At 40.9% G+C, this 27,468-nt stretch overlaps 1 protein-coding gene across 1 annotated transcript; it reads left to right on the top strand.

The window, feature by feature from the left end:
- The first annotated feature begins 19,388 nt into the window (after positions 1 to 19,388).
- Positions 19,389 to 26,982, top strand: LOC120933442. The gene is made up of 3 exons (XM_040346660.1): positions 19,389 to 19,750; positions 22,248 to 22,278; positions 25,715 to 26,982. Exons 1-3 carry the CDS (start codon positions 19,544 to 19,546, stop codon positions 26,134 to 26,136), a joined length of 660 nt encoding a protein of 219 aa, XP_040202594.1. The 5' UTR covers positions 19,389 to 19,543; the 3' UTR covers positions 26,137 to 26,982.
- The last annotated feature ends 486 nt before the right edge of the window (positions 26,983 to 27,468 follow it).

The following is a 27,468-nucleotide window of genomic DNA, read 5'->3' on the forward strand; positions in this document are numbered from 1 at the left end:
TATTACATTATTTATTAGAAATTAGAAAGCATATCTAAAAAGGGGGAGGGCATTCTTCGAGTATAAGAACCAATAGCAATAATAATGAAAAAAATCGTACTAGTACATAACACAACTGAGACTAGAAGGTCTTTAGTCTGAGAGATGAGTAATCTCATAGAAGTATGTGTATGTTATGTTTAACCCAAAAGAGACATGAGTGACTATTCAATGAGCCAATATGCTCAGTATCAAAATATGTGATGTAGGAGACCAGATAATATTTTATATTTTAATCTCAACTTTAAGTATCGCTTATGAAGCAGTTGATATCTAGTTCAATATTCATGCCTTTAGGTGCAAGAGATTCAGTCAAGTAGATCCATTTCGTTTCGCATTTTGATAGTTCGCGAACTCTATGGCTTCCTCTCCAATTCTGCATTACATGTTGGACTCCCCAGAATTGTAGTCCGGATGGATCTTGATTATGCTTCAGTTTAAAATGCAGGGACACATTATGGTCTTTATATCCTATCTTTATGTTGTTAATGTGCTCCATCACCCGTATTCTCATTTTTCTCTTGGTCCTCCCTATATAAAGTAGGCCGCACGGACATTTAAGTGCGTATACTACATGGTCAGTGTTACATGTCATAAACTGTTCTATATCGAATTCAGTGTTGTTGGTTGGACAACTGAATTTTTCCAGACCTCTCATGGTTTGTGTTACTTCTCTGCATGGTTTGCATTTTCTACATGCAAAGAATCCATTTTGATTCCAAAAAGTTTCTGGTTTGATGGGTGGATCCAGTACCTTTTTGACCACTCGGTCACCATGATTGGGGGCTTTTTTATAAATAAACTGAGGTTTAGGAGGTAGAAGAGGTCCTAATTTCTTGTCTAATAATAGTATATGCCAATGTTGATTGAAGATTTCTTCAACTTCTTTATATTGTGAGTGGAATTGAGACAAAAAACCCCACTCCTTTGTATTAGTGATTGGTACATTGCCAAGCTGTTTGGTTAGTAGACATGTTTCTCTTGGGATAATGCGTATTTCTTCTACCAACTTATGCATGGTATCTGGGTGATAACCTCTGGCTTCAAACCTTTCAGTTAAGATTCTGGACTGTGTAATGAAGTTTTCTTCTTCCGTACAGTTCCTTTTTACCCTCATAATTTGTCCTTTAGGTATATTTTTGATCCATAAAGGATGGTGGCCGCTGTTGGTAGGGAGATAACTGTTTCTGTCAGTTGGCTTAAAAAATACTTTAGTAGCCAACTTAGTTCCTTGTCGGTATATGGTTACATCCAAAAAATTAATTTCAGTATTGTTAGATTCAGAGGTAAGCTTAATATTGTTGCTGTTATTATTTAAAACCTTTAAAAAGTTTAAAAGTGAGTCAGTATTACCTTCCCAAATAAAAAACAAGTCGTCTATATATCGTTTATAAAACAATAATTCACTCCGTCTGTCTTTAAAAATCACCTTGTCCTCCCACTCAGCCATGAAAAGGTTCGCAATGCTAGGTGCAAATTTAGCGCCCATAGCAACTCCTCTTTTTTGCGAATAAAACCGGCTATTGTACCAAAAAAAGTTATGTGAGAGACAAAAATCTAGAGCATTACCAATAAAAACTTTTTGATTATGTGGTAAGTCATCTCGTTGGCTAAGTGCCCAATTCAGGGCAAGTAGTGCATCATCATGCTGTATGATGGAATAAAGAGATGATACATCCGCGGTAACCAATAAAATTGGAGTATTCTCCTCTAGAGTAATTTCTTGAAGACATAATAACAAGTCCTTAGTATCTTTTAAATATGACTTAGTCATTTTTACACTTTTTTGTAAAAAGGTATCTAGATACTGTCCCATTCTTGAAGAAATGGAATTGATGCTATTAACAATGGGTCTTGCCGGAGGATTCAGGGGATCCTTGTGTATCTTTGGTAGAGTATAAATAGTCGGGACCTTACTGCTAGCTGGTGTCAAATAATTTCTTTCTTTTACTGAGAGGACCCCTGATCGGGTACCCTTCTCTACCAATGATTGTAGCTGTTTTCTGTAAGATTTAGTGGGGTCCTGATCCAGTAAGCTGTATGTAGATCCATCTGCCAGCATATCAGAGATTTGGTTATGATAAAAGGTTTTACTTAAAATCACCACTCCCCCTCCCTTGTCGGCTGGCCTTATAACTATATCTTTGCGTTTCTCTAACATATCAATCCCCTCCTGAATATGTTTAATGTTGACTTGTTTTTTTGGTTTTAAGTAGTCCAGATCCCTTAACACCAGACCTTTGAACACCTCTATTTGATGATTTGGATTGTTGAGAGGGTTGAAGAGTGATTTATTCCTTAGTCCACTGTTTATAACCGACTTAGTGTTATTATTTGTGGTGTCAATCCGAGGAGTTATTCCAACAAAATATTTTTTCATATTTAGTTTGCGGATATACTTATGGATGTCTATGTAGACATTAAACTTATTGACAGGTTTCTTCATACCACATTTTAAACCCAAATTTAAAATGTTTAGTTCTTTGTGTGTGAGTTCAACTGGACTTAAATTAAAAATGCCTCCTATTCCTGCTGCCTTCTTCTTTTTCTGCGTCCTCCATCCGGCCCTGCAACCTCTGCTTCGTCCTTTTTCGGATATCAAATAATTTCTTTCTTTTACTGAGAGGACCCCTGATCGGGTACCCTTCTCTACCAATGATTGTAGCTGTTTTCTGTAAGATTTAGTGGGGTCCTGATCCAGTAAGCTGTATGTAGATCCATCTGCCAGCATATCAGAGATTTGGTTATGATAAAAGGTTTTACTTAAAATCACCACTCCCCCTCCCTTGTCGGCTGGCCTTATAACTATATCTTTGCGTTTCTCTAACATATCAATCCCCTCCTGAATATGTTTAATGTTGACTTGTTTTTTTGGTTTTAAGTAGTCCAGATCCCTTATCCGAAAAAGGACGAAGCAGAGGTTGCAGGGCCGGATGGAGGACGCAGAAAAAGAAGAAGGCAGCAGGAATAGGAGGCATTTTTAATTTAAGTCCAGTTGAACTCACACACAAAGAACTAAACATTTTAAATTTGGGTTTAAAATGTGGTATGAAGAAACCTGTCAATAAGTTTAATGTCTACATAGACATCCATAAGTATATCCGCAAACTAAATATGAAAAAATATTTTGTTGGAATAACTCCTCGGATTGACACCACAAATAATAACACTAAGTCGGTTATAAACAGTGGACTAAGGAATAAATCACTCTTCAACCCTCTCAACAATCCAAATCATCAAATAGAGGTGTTCAAAGGTCTGGTGTTAAGGGATCTGGACTACTTAAAACCAAAAAAACAAGTCAACATTAAACATATTCAGGAGGGGATTGATATGTTAGAGAAACGCAAAGATATAGTTATAAGGCCAGCCGACAAGGGAGGGGGAGTGGTGATTTTAAGTAAAACCTTTTATCATAACCAAATCTCTGATATGCTGGCAGATGGATCTACATACAGCTTACTGGATCAGGACCCCACTAAATCTTACAGAAAACAGCTACAATCATTGGTAGAGAAGGGTACCCGATCAGGGGTCCTCTCAGTAAAAGAAAGAAATTATTTGACACCAGCTAGCAGTAAGGTCCCGACTATTTATACTCTACCAAAGATACACAAGGATCCCCTGAATCCTCCGGCAAGACCCATTGTTAATAGCATCAATTCCATTTCTTCAAGAATGGGACAGTATCTAGATACCTTTTTACAAAAAAGTGTAAAAATGACTAAGTCATATTTAAAAGATACTAAGGACTTGTTATTATGTCTTCAAGAAATTACTCTAGAGGAGAATACTCCAATTTTATTGGTTACCGCGGATGTATCATCTCTTTATTCCATCATACAGCATGATGATGCACTACTTGCCCTGAATTGGGCACTTAGCCAACGAGATGACTTACCACATAATCAAAAAGTTTTTATTGGTAATGCTCTAGATTTTTGTCTCTCACATAACTTTTTTTGGTACAATAGCCGGTTTTATTCGCAAAAAAGAGGAGTTGCTATGGGCGCTAAATTTGCACCTAGCATTGCGAACCTTTTCATGGCTGAGTGGGAGGACAAGGTGATTTTTAAAGACAGACGGAGTGAATTATTGTTTTATAAACGATATATAGACGACTTGTTTTTTATTTGGGAAGGTAATACTGACTCACTTTTAAACTTTTTAAAGGTTTTAAATAATAACAGCAACAATATTAAGCTTACCTCTGAATCTAACAATACTGAAATTAATTTTTTGGATGTAACCATATACCGACAAGGAACTAAGTTGGCTACTAAAGTATTTTTTAAGCCAACTGACAGAAACAGTTATCTCCCTACCAACAGCGGCCACCATCCTTTATGGATCAAAAATATACCTAAAGGACAAATTATGAGGGTAAAAAGGAACTGTACGGAAGAAGAAAACTTCATTACACAGTCCAGAATCTTAACTGAAAGGTTTGAAGCCAGAGGTTATCACCCAGATACCATGCATAAGTTGGTAGAAGAAATACGCATTATCCCAAGAGAAACATGTCTACTAACCAAACAGCTTGGCAATGTACCAATCACTAATACAAAGGAGTGGGGTTTTTTGTCTCAATTCCACTCACAATATAAAGAAGTTGAAGAAATCTTCAATCAACATTGGCATATACTATTATTAGACAAGAAATTAGGACCTCTTCTACCTCCTAAACCTCAGTTTATTTATAAAAAAGCCCCCAATCATGGTGACCGAGTGGTCAAAAAGGTACTGGATCCACCCATCAAACCAGAAACTTTTTGGAATCAAAATGGATTCTTTGCATGTAGAAAATGCAAACCATGCAGAGAAGTAACACAAACCATGAGAGGTCTGGAAAAATTCAGTTGTCCAACCAACAACACTGAATTCGATATAGAACAGTTTATGACATGTAACACTGACCATGTAGTATACGCACTTAAATGTCCGTGCGGCCTACTTTATATAGGGAGGACCAAGAGAAAAATGAGAATACGGGTGATGGAGCACATTAACAACATAAAGATAGGATATAAAGACCATAATGTGTCCCTGCATTTTAAACTGAAGCATAATCAAGATCCATCCGGACTACAATTCTGGGGAGTCCAACATGTAATGCAGAATTGGAGAGGAAGCCATAGAGTTCGCGAACTATCAAAATGCGAAACGAAATGGATCTACTTGACTGAATCTCTTGCACCTAAAGGCATGAATATTGAACTAGATATCAACTGCTTCATAAGCGATACTTAAAGTTGAGATTAAAATATAAAATATTATCTGGTCTCCTACATCACATATTTTGATACTGAGCATATTGGCTCATTGAATAGTCACTCATGTCTCTTTTGGGTTAAACATAACATACACATACTTCTATGAGATTACTCATCTCTCAGACTAAAGACCTTCTAGTCTCAGTTGTGTTATGTACTAGTACGATTTTTTTCATTATTATTGCTATTGGTTCTTATACTCGAAGAATGCCCTCCCCCTTTTTAGATATGCTTTCTAATTTCTAATAAATAATGTAATATATATTCTATATCTATACGGCTCTGATAGATATTTTTAATATATTTTTAAAACTTTCTTTTTAGGATTATATATATATATATATTTTTAATATATATCTTTTATATATTTTGCCTAATTTTATGTGGGCAGTATATAATTTTATAATATTTTATGTTTGAGTATGATATGTTTTATTACTGATGCCCCCGTTGTTTATATATGTATTTTATCATGTTTTATATATATATATTTATTGGTGATTTTTTATTAATTTAACTAATCATCTGTTTGGTGATGGCATAGTAATAGGACTTACACACTTATGTATGAATCTCCCGCTATGACGAATACATAAGTGGTATTGTTGTATGATTTTATATTGAGACTTGCTGACACCACAAATGTAGTGGCTGATAGGTTTTGGATGAGCGTGCCTGCAGTTCTCAACATTGAGATGCGCGCGCATCCTTTCTGTCTTTCTGTCTCAACATTGAATTGCTAAGTCCGGACCCATTATGGGCAGTGGCTTCACTTTTCAATGTGCGTCTGCGCGAGATAATTAGCTTTTAGCTGACTTCCGCCCTGCTATTGGCACTGGCCTCGCTGACGTCCATACGTTCAGGTGGGGCCAGCGTCTTCTAGCCGCATCAGACGCATCCTGTCCGCATTGGACAGGACATCAAAGTACACGCCCTACTCCCGCCCATCGTATGACGCTGACCTCGTGTTGCCTAACACGCATGCGCAGGACGGACGTGATCGCGGCGAATGAGGGGCGGTACCCAAATGATCGCTCCATTATTTAACAGGTCGCTGAATGCTACAGCCACACCCTCAGACGAAGTCAGCCAATGACGAAACGCGTCAGGGTGTGGCCAGCAGCAGACGACCGATAGACTGTCAACCTGGTGGATCAGGAACAGATGAACGCGCTGGAGCGCCAGAAACTGTTTACAAACAGGCACAGTACATTTATGCTTATGTTTGATTGCACTATGGTACGCATATATTATAAGGGGACTTGTGGGTTTGCTCAATAAACTTTTAAACGATAATACACTATCAGAAGTTTATTCCTTTGTATGTATACAAGCAAGACTCACTTAAGCAAGAGTTGTGGAGAGTGCAAAGCTGGTGGCAGAGGCTGATGTATCCAATGCTGATTTTTACTTGCGGTCTGGTGAGTGCATCCCCATAAGGGGCTAATACCCCCCCACGCGGTGAAACACTAACATTCCTGGTGATAAGAAGCACATTGAGATAAAGACACTGTTATTTGTCGCTGTCCACCCGCACCATTATTTGGGATATCTATGTCACCATAGAACTTGTTTCAGAGTGAACACTCTGTTTGTAGCGCTGCTACAGTAACACACTGAACTGTTTGACCATTGTCATCCATACTTTCCTTCTGTTTACTGTCATTTGCATAAATAGCCATGACTACAGTTAAGACAGCATGACACAGTGGGAGACTGGAGTATAAGCCAAGGGGGAATTTTTCTGCATAAAAAATGTGCTGAAAGAGTCGGCTTATACTTGAGTATATATGGTAATTTTCAAATAATTCCAGCTCCACTGATAATTCTGTAAGTGCTCTCCAGCATATAGCGATATTAAGAAGGGATAAACTTCATGGTGCAGTATGAAAACAAGTGTTTTCATACTGCATTATAGGCTGTTGTGCGATTGCTCAGTTCCTACACACTCTGCCAAATGAATGAGCTATGCAAGAAGAAGGTAAGGTACAAAACAATTGATCAGCAGTGGAAGGCACTGGCTGTGTATTCAGTGAGAATGGTGCTCACTGACAATGACTACATTGGAAAAGCATAAAACTACCTAGGTAGGCGAGAGCAATCTCCTAGAGGTGGAGGGCAGGTGCAGGGTGTTAGGTCAGCTGCTGAACTACTTCCTTCTAATAGTTTTCATGTCCTAAGGATGAACGCTAGGAAGGCATGGGGGAGTTTTTTTATAGGAGTCACTGGAGGCTGAGGTAATGACTGCTCTAGAATACAGAGAAAGCTTTTTCTTTTTCTCGCAACAGAGGTATATTGATGGTACATTGGTACATAGGGAAGCTTGAATTTAGAAAAAAAAAAAGATGAACTTAGCCTTTATAATACCATGATCATTTGCAATGGACTAGGCCAAGCCAAAAAGCTGTATAGCTAGCACAGAATGCTGGTAGTCAGTGGAAAAAAAAATACCTAGCATCTGTATCAGTGGAAGGGATAGTACCCCACTATTGGTGTTAGTGGGAGGAAATGCCCCATTATTGGTGGCAGCATGGGAATAATGCCCTATAGTTGATGTTATTTATGGGAATAGTGTCCCATTGTTAGTGTCATTAGAAGGAGTAGCATCCCATCATTGTGTCAATGGGAGGAATAGTGCCCTACCAATGTTGTCATGCTAGTTAAAGGCAAGTGGAGGGTTGCATCCAGCCCACAGTTGCAGTTTGAGGGCTACTGCCTTTGATAAAGCTGAACTTCAGAAACCCAAAAACAATTAATGGAAATAGCCTATGTGGTGCTAATTAAAAACATAATTTTAAATATCTGCTTTATTTTCTGAACCCTAGGATAAGCAAACACGATTCAAGTAAGAAAGCATGTACTTTCTTACTTGAACCTTGGGGTACTTTGAATATTTTTTTTTTTTTTTTTTTTTTTGTGTGTATGAACTAAATCCATCAGCCAAGGGCTCTGTTCCTGTGTTCTGTGTAATCAGCTCTCAGAGGGCTGACTCTGACTCCTCCCCAGGGCTAGAACTGGGCCAGCAGTAATCGGCGCACGGCCCTAGTAGTAGGACGTGTGGCTCCTGGTCCCAGACAGGCAGGGGTTCCTCTCCGTCGCCTCCGCTCGCTTCCAGCACCTTGCTGCCTTGCTGCCGTTTTCCACCTGCAGCTTTTGGACTGACCAGCTCTCTTACTGGTAAGACTCTATCCCTGCTTCTCAGGTCTATCCCCCCGGAATCGCTGAGAACCGTCCTTGTAAGGACAGCTACCCCAGCGATCCAACTGTGGACACTGCTTACTGCAAACCCACATCGGTCCCCATACAACCACCCACGATCGCCCCGCATCTCGCACGTCTCTTGCACTGCGCGGGCGGCCGTTTTTCTCCGCATCCGCGCCAGGCCTGACTCTTTCGCGGCCGCCGAAATCAGGAAACACCGCGGCTTCAGCCGCGGCCTAGCGGCGCGCCGCAGCCAGGAACAAATCCAGCCGGAATTGCGCTAGTCCTAGGAAAGAAACTCCCCCCCCCATATCCCTGGAGGACCCTGTCCTCCCGGGATTAGCAATCAGCAGTGTTTTTTACTTTTTAATAAAAGAAAAAAGGTAACACTGCCTAGACAAATCTGAGGCTTGGGCCTTGGTACCCCCTCAGAACAGAGACACCTGTCACCCTCCTCTCCTCCCTCTCCCCTACGATACTTGGTCCAGGGCTTTGCAGCCGATCGCCCCTCAGGGATCAGGAAGGAATTTTTCCCCGTGACAGCATATTGGCTCAGCTCTGCCAGGGGTTTTTTCGCCTTCCTCCGGACCAAGATCAAGAGGAAGGACTCTGTGAATCCTCCCTCCAATTGTAAATTAAATCATCAACTCCCCCCCATAGTGACAGGCAATAATGGGTAATCTGCGTTACTCTGCGGACTCCATTCGGGATCTGAGACAATTCGCAACTACATTACCAGCCGTCACCAAAAAGGCCTTAAAAATAGACCAACTCTGGAGAGTCGATCGACGATCGATCATCAAAAATTTTAACCACTTGACACAGCTAAAACACATATCATGTGTTTTGATTAATACAAGATCGGCAGTAAAACACCGATCAGAAATCCACGATTTCTTACTACAAAACGATCTAGACTGCCTCTTTATTACAGAAAGCTGGCTCTCAGACGACTGCAACACCATTCTCGATGAACTGGTGCCAGAAAACTATCACCTAATAACAGAAAACAGAATAGGGCAAAGAGGAGGAGGCCTTGCTGTGATCCATAAGAATCACATCGCAATCACTAAACCAGCCCTGCAAAATCCTCTTCCATTCATGGAAACCCTTACTCTTCAGCTCCAAACTTCCCCCCAGGAGACTGTTCACATTCTCCTCTGCTATAGGCCACCTGGGCCTAAATCGCAGTTTTTGCCATCATTAACGGAGTTTATATCCACTCATACCCTCAACAGCAAACATCTTTTGCTACTCGGGGATTTCAACCTGTGGGCTAACTCCGCACAGGATCCCATTGCGGACGCCTGCATTGATCACCTAGATAGATTAGGACTACAGCAACTTATATGCGGGCCCACTCATGCTTCAGGTCACACACTTGACCTAATTTTCAGACAAAATCTGGAAATAAGCATTTTAGAAAATGAACCATTGCCATGGACAGACCACCATGCAATCAAGTTCACAATCTCCAAAATCCCCCCAGTGTCAAAAGCACCCAAACCGGTGACAATACACTGGGCTAGGTCTCAGAAGAAGCTCCGCTCGGAACTCTTCAAATCTACCTTGAGAAACAAAATCAAAACAATCCAGCCTCAGCAAACAGCCGCTGATACACTGGACGCCATAAACGCAGCCTTGCTACACTCAGCCGACTTAGTAGCACCGAAACGCAAATTCGGCAGCCGCAGGAAAAAGTCTGGCTGGTTTAACAACCAGCTATCGCTTCTGAAGCAAGAGCGCAGGAGGGCGGAAGCCGCCTGGAAAAGAAACCCTGCAGAGGATAATCTTATCTTCTACAGAGCAATAACAACACAATATCACAAAGAAATTTTCAAAGCCAAGAAACATCATTTTTCTATGGCGATTAACAGTTCCCTAAATCGCCCCCGCGAACTATTCAAAATGGTCACCCAGACCATGAATCCGGGATGTCTTGAAGTCCCCAACTCAGACACCCAAGAGTTCTGTAATGAACTATCGGATTTCTTCATTAGCAAAATTGAAAGAATCCGGGAAAGTATTCTGCAAAACGATACCCACCTCAATCCGGCTGTCAATCAGCCACAAAATTCCCGCAGAAATTTTCTGCACTCTACAAAATTCACTCTGGAGCCGATTTCAAGCGATACCACAAAAAATATCATCGGTGCCTTGCGGAACAGCACATCGCCCAATGATATCATCCCTACTAAACTGTTGAAGGATTGTGCCGACATTCTGGCACCACCCATCACACAGCTTATAAATCAATCTTTTAAGGAAGGCATAGTGCCATCCATGCTGAAAGAGGGCATAATCCAGCCCATCCTGAAAAAAACGAATCTGGATCCCAAGGACCCAATTCACCGCCGCCCCATAACAGGCCTAAACGTTCTCTCTAAGATAATGGAGAAAATAGTGGTACAACAGCTGCAACAGCATCTAGATACCCATAACCTACTGGATCCATTACAATCAGGCTTCCGTCCTGGACACGGGACAGAAACGGCCTTACTTAAAATATGGGACGACACCCTCGAGGCCGCAGACGAAGGAGAATCTTGTCTCCTAATTCTGCTGGACCTAAGCGCAGCCTTTGACACGGTAGACCACAAACTGTTACTGATGCGACTAGCTTCGGTAGCAGGAGTTGCAGAAGGTGATTTACCATGGTTTTCTTCCTTTCTTGAAAACCGTTCACAAACAGTTAAATTGGGTTCTTTCACGTCTGAGAGGCGCACAGTGTCATGGGGAGTCCCCCAAGGATCCCCCCTGTCACCGGTGCTTTTCAACATCTATCTTCGCCCTCTCTTTGATATTATCAGTAGCCAAGAACTACTCTATCACTCTTATGCAGACGATACGCAACTGTACTTGCGCATCGGCAACAAAAAGAATCATCATCCAAGTTTAGAGAAATGTCTTGCTTTGATTGACAACTGGATGACCAACAGCCATCTTAAACTCAACAGTTCTAAAACAGAACTCCTTGTGTTTCAGGCCAGCCGAAAGAGTCAAGTGGTAACAACTTGGACTCCACCGCCCATTTTGGGGCAAATCATCAACCCTAGCTCCAAAGTCAAAAGTCTCGGGGTCATCTTTGACACCTTCATGACAATGGACGCACAAATAGGGTCAGTAGTCAGCGGAGCGCACTATCTGTTGCGCCTACTACGCAGACTTATTCCATTTATCCCTAAAGAAGACGTAGCAGTCGTGGTGGGAACAATCATAAACTCCAGACTGGACTATGCCAACGCACTGTACCTCGGACTCCCAAAGTACCAAATCTCCCGTCTGCAAGTCGTACAGAATACGGCCGCCAGACTGGTGACTGGGAAAAAAAAATGGGAATCAATCTCACCTTCGCTGAGAACCCTTCACTGGCTGCCAGTAAAAGACAGAATTGCATTTAAAGCACTCTGCCTTACACATAAGTGCATCCATGGGAAGGCTCCGCAATATCTTTGCGACAAGATAGAACTTCACAATTCGAATCGCGTTCTGCGATCCACCGACCAAAATCTGGTCAGGGTACCAAAAACTAAATACAAATCCAAAGGAGAAAGAAGGTTTGCTTTCCAGGGTCCTAGACTATGGAACGCTTTACCAACCAGCATTCGGTTGGAGGAAAACCACCTGATTTTCAGAAGACGGATCAAAACTCTGCTCTTTTGAGGTCATGAGTCACAAACAACTAGCGCCCAGAAGCGATTCAGTTCGCATGTGTTGCGCTCTATAAATTTTTCATTCATTCATTCATTCATTTCTTCCAGTTCTGTGCAGAAATTTGCCTCTACGCAGGAGCTTCCTGTAATAAGGACCGCTCACTGCTCCTTTCTCCCCTTGTGCAAGTCCTTGGTCTTGTCTCCTCCCCCTACTGTCGTTTTTCGCAGGCATCCTGTAGTAGATCTCTCCCACAGCTCTGCTCTTAGCACATGTTATCTGCAGCGCAGTAATGATGTCACTGTTTCTTTTGTTTACAAACGTCTCTGTTTCAAGGTAATATATGGGTTTGCAAGGCATTTGGTGGACACAAAGCAGATTTATATCCGTTGTGGCTATTGGGCAATAAATGTAAGTTTGTACCCAGAATACAACTTTAAAATTGTCTTTCATGATTCCATTCTGCATCTCCCGTAATTCCACCATAGTCACTTAAAAGAAAGCTTCATCACTTCACTCCACTGACTGTAGATTCCCGCAGCATAAATGAGACTCCTGTGAGGGTCAGGTCAAACACCACTACCACATTTTAATCATAATTCTTACCGGATGGATGGACCCCAAACTATAGAGGTCAGTATTAACATGAGTATGGTACAGTCCCTAAACAGGGCTGACAAATGGATCACAGCCACAGTTTCCCCTTCCAGTGCCATATCAAATCACGATATCCACAAAACAAAAAAAAACACTCCGATGCTGATCATCCAGGGGTGTTTTATTAAAATCACATTAAAAAAAAGCTTACACAACTTCAAATTGAACTGCCACTTTCATAACCTGTGGCATGCGTGTTGACATCAGAGTCCAGAAGCTCCACCCTACACGTTTCATCACAATATGACGTCCTCAGGGGCTATGCATTCCTCTGCTTTAACAAACATTGTATATCATACTCCTTTGGGTTTTGTGGGTGTATGAATAGAATGTTTTTTATATACTGTATGTCTTTTTAATCTACTTAACTAATGAACAGTGTGGTTTTTCTGCATACTTTTTCATCATCCTAATACACAGATCTAAGTAAAGAGATCTTCCACCATATATTAGCTTGATGAATCTATCACCCATCTTTGTGGTCTACCACTTACAAGCTGGCTCCCCTCCAGCCTTGTATAGTATAACCTCACAACCCCTGCTGCAAATGCTACTCAAGTCTACCTTCTGTGAAATCCCCGAAGCTACATGAAATCCCCCTTGTACCTGCATCAGAGTTCAGAACCTCTACATGCTCTTCTTTGGTTTTTGTTTCGAGGGGGGGGGGGGGCTTCCAGTCATCGAGTTGTAAGCAAGGTTCAACAGAAGCCGTATCACTTAAATTACCTTTTTATGTAGATTAGATTGTTTTTTCCACTACTGCCACTGTTTGAGATTTTAGCACTGCAAAAGCAAAATGAATAGATCCCTGGATTTCTGCCAGGATCAACATGTATATATATATTTAGTTGGGGCATAATTTTGAGTATCACAGGCAATTTTTTGTACTGTTGCCAGAAGGAAGCCTCTTTTAAAGATGATGCATAAAAAAGCCTGCAAACTGTTTGTTGAAGACAAGTAGACTAAGGACATTGATTACTGGAACCATGTCCTGTGGTCTGATGAGACCAAGATAAAAGTATTTGGTGCAGATGGTTTCAAACATGTGTGGTGGCAACCAGGTGAGGGGTACAAAGACAAGTGTGTCTTGTCTACAGTCAAGCATGGTGGTGGGAGTGTCATAGTCTGGGGCTGCATGAGTGCTGCCGGCACTGGGGAGCTACAGTTCATTAAGGGAACCATGAATGCCAACATGTACTGTGACATACTGAAGCAGAGCATGGTCCCCTCTCTTCTGAGACTGGGCCTCAGGGCAGTATTCCAACATGATAACGACCCCAAACACCCCTCCAAGATGACTACTGCCTTGCTAAAGAAGCTGAGGATAAAGGTGGTGGACTGGCCAAGCATGTCTCCAGACCTAAACCCTATTAAACACCTGGGGGGCATCCTCAAACGGAAGGTGGATGAGCGCAAGGTCTCTAACATCCACCAGCTCTGTGATGTCATCATGGAGGAGTGGAAGAGGACTCCAGTGGCAACCTGTGAAGCTCTGGTGAACTCCATGCCCAAGAGGGTTAAGGCAGTGCTGGAAAGTTATGGTTGCCAAACAAAATATTGCCACTTTGGGCCCAATTCAGACATTTTCACTTAGGAGTGTACTCACTTTTGTTGCCAGCAGTTTAAACATTAATGACTGTGTGTTGAGTTATTTTTACACTGTTATACAAGCTGTACACTCACTACTTTACATTGTAGCAAAGTGTAATTTCTTCAGTGTCGTCACATGAAAAGATATAATGAAATATTTACAAAATGTGAGGGGTGTACTCACTTTTGTGAGATACTGTATATTGTACATTCACATCAGTCGCTGCCCTCAAGGAGTGTACAATCTAAGGTCCCTAACTCACATTCATATACTAGGGCCACTTTAGACAGAAGACAATTAACCTTCCAGCATATCTTTGGAGTGTGGTAGGAAACTGGAGTGCCCAGAGGAAGCCCACACAGGCACATGGAGAACATGCAAACTCCAGGCAGGTAGTGCCCTGATTGGGATTCGAACTGGCAACCATGGTGCTGCCAGAAGGGAGTGCTATCACTATATCATCAATGAAAAGGAGTCTCAGGGCAGAGTCAGAGAAAATTATTTGATTCTGTCATCAATGAATAGGGAAAGTGTTGCGAGAGCTAATCAGTGGCATACTAATACCCTAGGCCTATAGGACCTGCATCTTGAATGTGATGATTTTAGGAATTTTCTTCATATAGGAACTAGGGGTATGCAATTTTTCGAGTTATAAGCGAATTTTCAAGTGATAAAGGATAAGAAAATTGTTGAAGATGCTAGATTTTGGGCAAAATTCAGGAAATTTTTCCAAAAATTTCGATTTAACTATGTTGCTTTGGAGTCAATGGAGAAGGTGAAATTAAGGTACTTTTGGTATTTTTTATGTTTACTAAAGGTTAGGAAAGCTCCTTTCAACTATCCAGGATCTGTTCTTCTGTCAAAAGCAAGCTCCTCGTTAGCTTGGAGCAGGCAAAGATGCCATGTGTCCCAGATTTGACATGACAGTCCCACTTCTTGAACCATTGTCCAATAAATCACAGCATCACCCTTATTTGAGTTACTGAACATACACAGTAACTCAAATATTCAGTAGGTACAGTATTAACACTGGCTGCCAGTGAAAGACAGAATTGCATTCAAAGCACTCTGCCTGACACATAAGTGCATCCAAGGGAAGGCTCCTAGATATCTATGCGACAAGATCAAACCGCACAATTGCAATCGCATGCTGCGATCCACCGACCAAAATCTGGTCAAGGTTCCTAAAACCAAATGCAAGTCCAAAGGAGAAAGAAGGTTTGCTTTCCAGGGCCCCAGGCTTTGGAATGCTTTACCAACCAGCATTCGGTTGGAGCAAGACCACCTGTCTTTCAGAAGGCAGATCAAAACCCTGCTTTTCTGAAAGGCATGAGACACAAACAACAAGCGCCCAGAGGCGATTCAGTTCGCATGTGCCGCGCTATATAAGTTTTTCATTCATTCATTCATTCAGGATGGTGGCCGTGAGTTGGTGTTTCCCATATATTAACTTTGTGTCAGGCACATACCAGAAAGTGGATGGGGGAGGGTCTAGGTGTAACGACCCAGAAAGTGAGCATGCCAAGTGTGGGCCATGGACAGGAGTGACAATGTTCTGGAGTCTGGACCTAATATGCTGGTAAGTAGGGATGAGCCGAACACCCACGCCATTTTTGGGGGGAACCCCACCCCATTTTTTTTCTTTTGGTGCGGGGTTCCCCTTAAAATCCATACCAGACCTGAAGGATCTGGTATGGATTTTGAGGGGGACCCCTACACTATTTAAAAAAAATGGCGCAGGCTTCCCCTTAATATCCATCCCAGACCTGAAGGGCCTGACATGGAATTTGGGGGGGACCCCCACGCATTTTTTTTTAATTTGGTTCGAGGGTTCCCCTTAATATTAATACCAGACCCAAAGGGCCTGGTAAGGGACTAAGGGGGGAACCCATGCCGTTTTTTTTCAATGACTTTTATCTGTATTGCTGGGACCCATCAATTCGTTATAGCCACAAGTAGTTTTAACCACTTAAGGACCGCCTAGCGCCAATATACGTCGGCAGAATGGCACAGCTGGGCACAGGCATGTACAGGTACGTCACCTTTAATAGCCCAGCCGCGGGTCGCACGCGTGACCCGGTCCAAAGCTCCATGACCGTGGGACCCGCGAACCCGATCACCATCCCGTGATCGGTTACAGGAGCTGAAGAACGAGGAGAGGTGTGTCTATGGCAGTGTCACTGATCGTCTGTTCCCTGTTATAGGGAACGACGATCAGTGACATCACATGTCCAGCCACGCCCCCCCTACAGTAAGAATCACTCCCTTAGGGCACACTTAACCCCTTAGCACCCCCTAGTGGTTAACCCCTTCACTGCCATTGTAATTTTCACAGTAACCAGTGCATTTTTATAGCACTTTTCGCTGTGAAAATGCCAATGGTCCCACAAATGTGTCAAAAGTGTCTGATGTGTCCGCCACAATGTCGCAGGCTGATCGCCACCATTACTAGTAAAAAAAAAAATATTATTAAAAATGCCATAAAACTATCCCCTATTTTGTAGACACTATGGGCCAGATTCACGTAGAGCGGGCGCAGCGTAACGTAACCGGTTTACGTTACACCGCCGCAATTTTTCCGATTTAGTGCCCGATCCACAAAGCACTTACCTGGAAATTTGCGGCGGTGTATCGTAAACAGGTCCGGCGCAAGGCGGCCCAATTCAAATGGGGCGGGTACCATTTAAATTAGGCGCGCTCCCGTGCCGGACGTGCTGCGGATGCTCCTGTCGCAAATTTCCCGACGTGCTTTGCGCGAAATTACGACGCGCCAACGTTTTGTGAATCGCGACGTGAAAAAAGACTTACGCCGGGAAAAATAAAAAATTTTTAAAAAATTCAAAAGCGACGCGGGAAAGACGGGCATACTTTAACATGGTGGAGTACTTTTACACCATGTTAAAGGTGCCCTATCTTTGCGACGGAAATCTAACACTTGCGACGCCGTAACGACGGGAAAAAACTTTGTGGATCTCCTAATTTGCATACCCGACGCTGGTTTACGACGCAAACTCCCCCCAGTGGCGGCCACGGTACTGCATCCTAAGATCCGACAGTGTAAAACAATTACACCTGTCGGATCTTCTGGCTATCTATGCGTAAATGATTCTATGAATCAGTCATATGCCATCGTATCTCTTTTGTGAATCTGGCCCTATAACTTTTGCGCAAACCCATCAATAAACGCTTATTGCGATTTTTTTTACCAAAATAAGTACAATATGTATCGGCCTAAACTGAGGGAAAAAAAAGTTTTTTCATATATTTTTGGGAGATATTTATTATAGCAAAAAGTTTAAAATATTATATTTTTTCTAAATTGTCGCTATATTTTTGTTAATAGCGCAAAAAATAAAAACCGCAGAGGTGATCAAATACCACCAAAAGAAAGCTCTATTTGTGGGAAAATCAAGGACGCCAATTTTGTTTGGGAGCCACGTCGCACGACCACGCAGTTAAAGCGATGCTGTGCCGAATCGCAAAAAGGGGCCAGGTCCTTAACCTGGATATTGGTCCGGGTCTTAAGTGGTTAAATGACTTTTTTCCTTTAGAAATGTCATTTTGTGCAGAGACTGTTATAAACACGGGAAACATGCGCTACAGGCATATTATAGACACTCCCCAGGTACGAAATTTAAAGGAATATTTCACTTTTATTGTTTCACTTCAAGCATTATTAAAATCACTGCTCCCGAAAAAAACATCAGTTTTTAAAACTTTTTTTTGCATTGATACATGTCCCCTGGGGCAGGACCCAGGTACCCAAACACTTTTTACGACAATGACTTGCATATTAACCTTTAAAATTAGCACTTTTGTTTTCTCCCATAGACTTTTAAAGGGTGTTCCGCGGCTTTCGAATTTGCCGTGAACACCCTAAATTGTTCGCTATTCGCCGAACAGCCAATGTTCGACTCGAATATAAAGCTCATCCCTACTGGTAAGTTTGAACATGTCATTATATATTAGGAAACAGTAGAACCTTAATGTTTCCTAGCCCTTTTTTTATCAACAAAGTCATGTGATTACAATCTGAGCACTTATATGGTTAATACATCTGAATGAATGAATGACTTGTATAGCGCTACTCATGCGAACTGAATCGCCTCTGGGCGCTTTTTCCAGCCAGTGTCTGCTTGGCTGGTGTGGTCATTTTACCCCGTAGGATCGTGACACGCTTGGGACACACAGTCATACACACAGATATACATATATATACTGGGCCAATTTGGACAAGATCCAATTTACCTACCAGCATGTCTTTGGAGTGTGGGAGGAAACCGGAGTACCCGGAGAAAACCCACGTAGGCACAGGGAGAGCATGCAAACTCCAGGCAGATGGTGTCGTGGTCGGGATTCGAACCAGCAACCCTTTTTGCTGCTAGGCGAAAGTGCTACTCACTACACCACTGTGCTGCCATCTCTTTGTTAAAAATCATAATTGTTTTTTCTTTTTTTTTCTTTTATTATACGGGTTATGCGTTGGTGATGATATAAAACCTTCTTGAGCTTGTTTGGCATTCGCTCCTGTAATTTTTTCTTGACTACGGTATTTCACTATACAGGGTCTATGATCGGAAATACTGTATATGTTTTGTTTTCTTTTTTGGTACACATAAAATCTAAAATAAATAATTTTAAAAAGATGGTTATTTTGTTGCAAAACCAATTAAAAAAAATATATTTTGCTCGACCTTTATTAGAACAATCCAAATCAAATAATACTACCTTGAAAGGTTGATATATACAGTACATGTACAGTATAATACATAAAAATACTTTTAAGTTTTAAGCTTTTAAATCATTTGTAAGCTGAACATTGCAGCTAAATGATAAAATAAAAATAATGAATATTTCTTATGTCTGTGCTTTAAGTTTTTTCCTAAATTTTTCTTTCCTTTTTTCTTTCCCCAACTGCCTCCATCTGTTTCTATCTCGCTGTCTCCATCTCTCATTCTCTGTCTCTGCCACACAGTGGAAATCTCCACTGTGTTCTTATGGTTTTGCTATGTCTTGGAAACCCCGACTCTCAGGTTCACTTCCTCTCTTTCTCGCGTGTATATAAGCCTGTACACAGATACTTCTCTGACATAAACTTCCATACTTTGCTTGTGATCACTCTGCCTTCAGAATGACTATCTCACTACATCCAGTCAGCTCAGAAGACCTGGAGAACCAGAAAACTTCAACAAGGACCTGCCGATGCCTTGATTATTGTCTTGTGATCTCAATGGTGCTGCTCACTATGGTAGTGGGATCAATGGGTGTCTTTTATATGACCTGGGAGAGACCTCACATGGAGAAAAGTACCAGCGAAAGGATCCAAAGAGACAGACTGGTAAGTGTACATCTTGTAGGAGACAATTGTGCATTTTTGGTCTTCAGAACCTTCTTGCGTTAGCTGTTGTTAAGATGTCTCTGTTGCCACAGCTGTAGACTTTGCTGTACTAACCTCTCCAGAAGAGATTGAAATATTAGTTGAACTGTCAATCTCTCCAATTTGTAAGCCTGGGTATCCATAAATTCATCAATAAAGTCCCTCAAAAATGACTGTCACTTAAGCTGTAGTATACTAACTTCTCCGATTTTACAATAATGACTATTTCACATTTACAGTTAAGATTTTAAGAGTTATGCCGCATACAGACGGTCGTTTTTTGTGATGAAAAAAAACGACGTTTTAAATCATGAAATAAAACGACGTTTTTGAAACATCATTTTCAAAAACGATGTTGCCTACACACCATAGTTTTTTCACAATGCTCTAGCAAAGCGATGTTACGTTTCACCACTTTTTTCCATTGAAGCTCACCTCATAACTAGCTTCTGGGCATGCGCGGGTTTAAAAACGTCGTTTTATACGTCGTTTTTTGCTACACACGGTCAATTTCTGTGAAACAAAAACGACGTTTTGAAAAACGACACAAAAAATTCGAGCATGTTCGAATTTTTTTTTTGTCGTTTTTTTGAAGACATAAAACGACGTTTTGCCCACACACGATCATTTTAAATGACGTTTTTTAAAACGTCGTTTTTTTTCATCACAAAAAACGACCGTCTGTACGCGGCATTATGTGTGAAAGAGAAAGAGATTGCAGTATTAGTTGAATTGTCAATCTTTCCAATTTGTAAGCCTGGGAATCCTAAGTTCATCAATAAAGTCCCTCAAAAATGACTGTCACCTCAACTGTAAACTTTGCTGTACTAACTTCTCTGATGTTATAATAATGACTATTTCACATTTAAAGTTAAGATTTTAAGAGTTATGTGTAAAAGAGAAAGAGATTGCAGTATTAGTTGAACTGTCAATCTTTCCAATTTGTAAGCCTGGCAATCCATAAGTTAATCAATAAAGTCCCTCAAAAATGACAGTCACCTCAACTGTAGACCTGGCTGTACTAACTTCTCTGATGTTATAATAATGACTATTTTTAATTTGAAGTTAAGATTTTAAGAGTTATGTGTAAATGAGAAAGAGATTGCAGTATTAGTTGAACTGTCAATCTCTCTAATTTGTAAGCCTGGGAATCGATAATTTCATCAATAAAGTCCCTCAAAAATGACAGTCACATCAACTGTAGACTAGGCTGTACTAACTTCTCTGATGTTATAATAATGACTATTTTTAATTTGAAGTTAAGATTTTAAGAGTTATGTGTAAAAGAGAAAGAGATTGCAGTATTAGTTGAACTGTCAATCTCTCCAATTTGTAAGCCTGGGAATTGATAAGTTCATCAATAAAGTCCCTCAAAAATGACTGCCACTTAAGCTGTAGACTTTACGGTACTAACTTCTCAGATTTTATAATAATTACTATTTTTAATTTGAAGTTACGATTTTAAGAGTTATGTGTAAAAGAGAAAGAGATTGCAGTATTAGTTGAACTGTCAATCTCTCCAATTTGTAAGCCTAGGAATCCATAAGTTCATCAATAAAGTCCCTTAAAAATGACAGTCACCTCAACTGTAGACTTTGCTGTACTAACTTCTCTGATGTTATAATAATGACTATTATAAATTTCAAGTTAAGATCAAAAACGACAGTGCATACTAACAATCTGCCTAGCAGTACTACAATATGTTGTTTTTGACATGCTCCTATCTAAATAAATGCAACTTTTTCAGAGACTGTGACCATGTCTGTGACTGATATTTAGAAATTAGGTCACTTAAGGGTCACTGCACATTACTTAGCCAATTTTTGTACAAGCAAATCCTTTATGTGCTGCATAGGAAGTGTTAGAAAGTATTTATAAAGTGATATCTACAACCCCCCAAGCTGACTTTTTTGTCATCATCAAAGCCAAAAATGAGACACAAATGTGATTTAGTGACAGTAAGTGCTTTCCTATCTCAGTGACAGCAATCTGTGCAGAGTGAAATTCGACTTCATGATGTCACTCTTTCATTTCCCCATTTCCATTCTGCCTTGGATTTTCAAAGTCCTAAAGCGAAACTCAAATCTCTTGACTACTCTGATATTGCAAGGTAGCAAAAAAATATTTTGAACATTTTTTTCCCTTACACAATTGGAAATATTTTTCTCCTGCCCTTGGAACTAAATAAAGTGGTTGTTGCATCCGTGCAGGGGTTTCATAGATAACTTTAATTACAGTACCTTGCAGCAACAGCAAAAATGTGATTATCCCCCCTGGAGCATAGCAAATACAAATATTACTGCTTTTAATACCTCACTGCAATAAAAATGAATCTAACCCAAGGTTACTGGCTGTTTATATGTTTAGGAATAAGACTATTTTAAAGAATGTGCAAACAAATATATACTTTAATTTAGGACGATTAAAACATTTTTTTTCTCTTTCTTTTATTTTGCAGAGAAACAGTGCTCAGCTTACAATTGCTTCTGGTGAGTTTCTTTTTGTATTCATATTTGCAAAGTTGCTGAGAAATTTGTTATAATAGCATGAACATGAACTGTCAATATCAGAAACTGGGACCCATCATTATTTTTGGTATCCTACACACATCCTGTTGGGTTCTGGTAGGAGTTGAATGTTTGAAAAAAAGAAAGGCTCACCATTGGGATTCAAAAGCATTTTAGATTAATGGCAGAGTGTATGTTGATATCTCTGGTGTAAACTACTATTATATAGTCTAACATAATTGCAATTATATTGCCTGTAGAATTAAACAGATGCTGTACTCATTATTAAAGCGGAGTTCCTCCGGAATTTTTTTTAATAAAAGACTTTTAATAATCAGACACTCACCTGTCCCAGGTTCCAGCGATGTGGGCGTACGAATCCCTGCTCTTCTCCCCCTCCTCTGTCCACAGCACCGGCATTCTTACTTTGGGCACCCGGCTGTTGCTTCCCAGTCAGGCACGCACTGAGCATGCGCGAGCCCATGGCCGGGCAATCTTCTGGGACCTGGGACGTGTCCCAGAATATTGCAGGGAGGGAGGGGGGAGAGGTGAATTTCTTTCTGGCACTTTAAACCCCCGGGAGGAAGTGGAAGCTGGATGCCTCTAAAAAGAGAGTATCCGCTCCCCCCAAAAAAATGACATGCCACACTTGGTCACCGCCACCATCACGTAAAGCGGAAGTTCCATTTTTGTGTGGAACTCCGCTTTAAGATGATATATTGACCTAGATTTGCACTTACCATGCCTTGCAAAGGATCCCTTCAACATCTTTATACTCGCCTGATCTGAAACCCACCCCCCAGCTCTGGCAAGAATACACACCACTTCTGAGTATGGGGGACTATGTGATCTGTTCCCCTGATCTGACTATGTGCTGGGCATCACCACTCTGTAGGTTACCACCACAGCCAATTTCAGTGGCAGCACTGAAGAATGAAGGAACTTCAAGGGAGCATTTGGGGCTCAGGGGGTACCCTTTTCAGAGGCACTGTCACTTTGCCCTCCATGGACAAGGTGACAGTGTGGTTGATTTACTAAAACTAGAGATTGTGCACTCTCTAGTTTGAGTAAATTAACGCCATTGTCTCTTTAGATCAGGGATCTCAAACTGGCGGGCCTCCAGCTGTTACGAAACTACAAGTCCCATGAGGCATTGCAAGACTGATACCGTGTACACAGGATTGGTCAAACCGATGAGAACAGTCTGATGGACCATTTTCATCAGACCAAACCGATCGTGTGTAGGCCCCATCGGTTATTTATCCATCGGTTAAAAAAATTCAATCTTGTTTTAAATCTAATCGATGGATACCTAACCGATAGAAAAAAACCATCGTTTGTAGGCACGTCCATCGGTTAAAAATCCACACATGCTCAGAATCAAGTCGACGCATGCTTGGAAGGATTGAACTTCCTTTTTTTCAGCACGTCGTTGTGTTTTACTTCATCGCGTTCTGACACGATCGTTTTTTAACTGATGGTGTGTGGGCACGACTGACCATCAGTTAGCTTAATCGGTTAACTGATGAAAACGGTCCATCAGACCGTTTTCATTGGATGGACCGATCGTGTGTACAGGGCATGACAGTTACAAGCATGACTCTCAGGCCCCATACACATGATAGAATTTATCCGCAGATACGGTTCAGCGGACCGTATCCGCGGATAAATCCTCTCTAAGATTTCAGAGGATTTCAATGCGATGGCGTGTACACACCATCGCATTGAAATCCGCGCTGAAATCCTCTGCCGATGACGTGTCGCGCCGTCGCCGCTATTATGACGCGGCGACGGGCGCGACGCTGTCATATAAGGAATTCCACGCATGCGTCTATTCATTACGGCGCGTGCGGGGAATCCCTTTGGACGGATGGATCCGGTAAGTCTGTACAGACGAGCGGATCCATCCGTTGGAATGGATTCCAGCAGATAGATATTCTGTGCATGTCGACAAATATTTATCTGCTGGAAATCCATTCCAGGGGAGATTTATTTGCGGATAAATATCCGTTGGCGTGTACACACCATAGGATCTATCCGCAGAAACCCATTTGATGGGATTTATCTGCGGATAGATTCTATGGTGTGTATGGGGCCTGAGGCAGAGGTATGATGGGACTTGTAGTTTTGCAACAGCTGGAGGGCCACCAGTTTGAGACCCCTGCTTTAGATGTACTTTAACAGTCTATGTATAGGCAATACATTTTTATTTTTAGATTTAGTGTAGAAGTGTTAGAAACGTATTCATGTCTCTATGGCAGTTTGTTTCTCCAACTCTATTCTTTCTGTTATGCATTATCACCAGGGCAGAAAGGGATGAGAATCCAAAATTGTACAGTTTACCAAAACAGGACATAATAGGAAATACAGATATCTGTCTCGGGTGACAGCTGTCAAAGAGGGGACTTCCCATCACTTTGAGACACCACAAAAAATAAAATCTTCTAGTTTTTTCAACTATTCCCTTTTTTTCTTATGACAGAGTCACTTTAAGTGCTTGTGTTGTTGGGTGTTCTTTTTAGCCAAAGAAACTCAGTACAACCTAAACAAAGAGAACTGCTAATTTTAAATCAATGGTATTTTTTTTTTAATTTAATGTATGTTTCAAATGCAAATGTAAAAACAACACCCATCGACAAGAGCCCTAAAGCCTCGTACACACGATCAGTCCATCCGATGAGAACGGTCTGATGGACCGTTGTCATAGGTTAACCGATGAAGATGACTGATGGTCCGTCGTGCCTACAAACCATCGGTTAAAAAAACGATCGTGTCAGAACGCAGTGACGTAAAACACAACGACGTGCTGAAAAAAACGAAGTTCAATGCTTCCAAGCATGCGTCGACTTTATTCTGAGCATGCGTGGATTTTTAACCGATAGTTGTGCCTACTAACGATCTTTTTTTGCCATCGGTTAGGAATCCATCGGTTAAATTTAAAGCAAGTTGGCTTTTTTTAACCTATGGTTAAATAACCTATGGGGCCCCCACACGATCAGTTTGGACCGATGAAAACGGTCCATCAGACCGTTGTCCTCTGGTTAACCTATCGTGTGTACGAGGCCTAAGGCTAGCTTGTCTTTTAAGAATTCGCTAGTCCACGTCTGGCCATTCCTGTACAACTGAACTTAGGGATTTAGAACTTACTCCCCCTTGTTAATATGAAAAGTCTTTATCAGGGATTTCTTTTTTGTTTAAAATCAGGAACACATTCACAGCACTCTTTGCCGATTTGGTAGTCAATGAACACCTGAGCATAGTCCAAGCAGTGACAGCTCTTGAAAAACAATTCCATGTTTTCTATTTAGAGGAAGGTCGCAGGAATGGACCTACTGAAAGCTACACTAGAAAACTAGAAAAATATTTTTATCCTGTCTCAGACCTCTAAAAGTTACCATTTTCTGTTTTTGTTTTTCAGCACAAATAGCTGACAAGGACATCCGCTGGAATACAAATAATTTGCAAGGCACCTTTCTGGGACAAGACTTCTCCTATGATAACGCAACTCAAGAGCTTTTGGTGAAAAATGAGGGCTATTACTACATATATTCCCAGATAACTTTGAAATGTGTCAGCAAGAACAGTTGTTCTAATGAACATGTGTCCCTCTCAGTCTTGAAGAACAATCAAGATTCAGTTCTAAAGTTACAGATCCACGTTGACAAGAATCGCAAACTTTCATCCTTCTCTGCAAATATCCGATATATTTCTGCTAATTCAAAACTCAAAGCACAGTTTGAGACCAGCGGAAAAATCACAGATTGGCAGCTGGATGAAAACAGCTTCATGGGCCTTTTTTTGTTCAGCGAATATTCACTAGATGAATTGCAAAGTGCTTAAATCCCAAGAGAATGAAGTGGAAATGTTCATCAGAAGATGCATAAAGCACTACTAGACTACTTACAGACATGAAAATGCTGTACATGTTATTACCTTCCCTCTGGTTTCATACGTTGAGGATGTTTCGCTAAGTATTGTGTTGAGTACACAAGCTGGAGAGGTGGCCAAGAGCTTCCTCCATTCAGTAAATGTACTTTGACCAAAGATTATTTGATCACTACGTGATACCTTTTAAAATGTTTGATGTAGATTTGGAGCCTCACTCTAGCATCTAGAGTTGGCTGAGAATCCAAAAACATATTTAGTCTTCTACAGAGAATGAAGAAGACTATAGCTCAGTTAAGTAAAGCATGCTGCTTTAAATTTCAGTAAAGGTGGCACTTTCTCAAAATGAAAATATAGGAATATTTCCAGAATGTATTTGAATATCTTTCTGTTGTATCATCTACCGTTTTCCTCAACATGGCCATGGCATTCTACCGTTTTCGTCAACATGGCCATGGCATTCTACCATTTTCCTCAACATGGCCATGGCATTCTACCATTTTCCTCAACATGGTCATGGCATTTTTCCCTTTTCCTCAACATGGCCTTGGCATTCTTCCCTTTTCCTCAACATGGCCATGGCATTCTACCGTTTTCCTCAACATGGCCATGGCATTCTACCCTTTTCCTCAACATATTTCTCTTCCCGTCTTCATCTATTCTTCTTTCTTATTCTTTTTTTTTTTACATTTCTTTTTTTGAGAAATCCGCCACCTTAAAGAATGTATTGATGTGCTATTGTATTTATTCATGATGAATTTTAAGTCATTGTGTGTACTAGATAATATACACTTAATATTGTGTTATATGAAATGTATTCTTTTTATATTTATTGTAATGTGTATTTATTAAATATTTATTTCATATTTACTTTCCAATGTTTTTTTTTTCTTGTAATATACCTCAGTGTTGTACTGGGTATTTTGTTGTAGCCTGTTTATATTATCTAGGGAAAATAAAAATGGGGAAAATAAGAGCAGATGTTGCCCATATTCTGTGAGAAAAAGGAAACGGAATGCAAATGGTCACAATGTCCAGCATGTCCATTTTACTCTGTTTCCTCTCTCCTCTGCTTCTCCCACATGGACCCTTTGTCACGCTCTACTATGGTCCTTCACACATTTGGCCCTAGTTCCAACCAACGTTGCCTTGTTTTTTATACCTCTGATTTACCTACCTGTATATTTTCATAATCAGGAGGAGACTCACACAAACACACGTTGAACAAGATCCATACATACATGGTATACCAAGTGAGATTCAAACTCAGGAATCCAGAGCCAAGGG

Source organism: Rana temporaria, chromosome 3 (assembly GCF_905171775.1).
Source record: "Rana temporaria chromosome 3, aRanTem1.1, whole genome shotgun sequence".
NCBI classification, from domain to species: domain Eukaryota; kingdom Metazoa; phylum Chordata; class Amphibia; order Anura; family Ranidae; genus Rana; species Rana temporaria.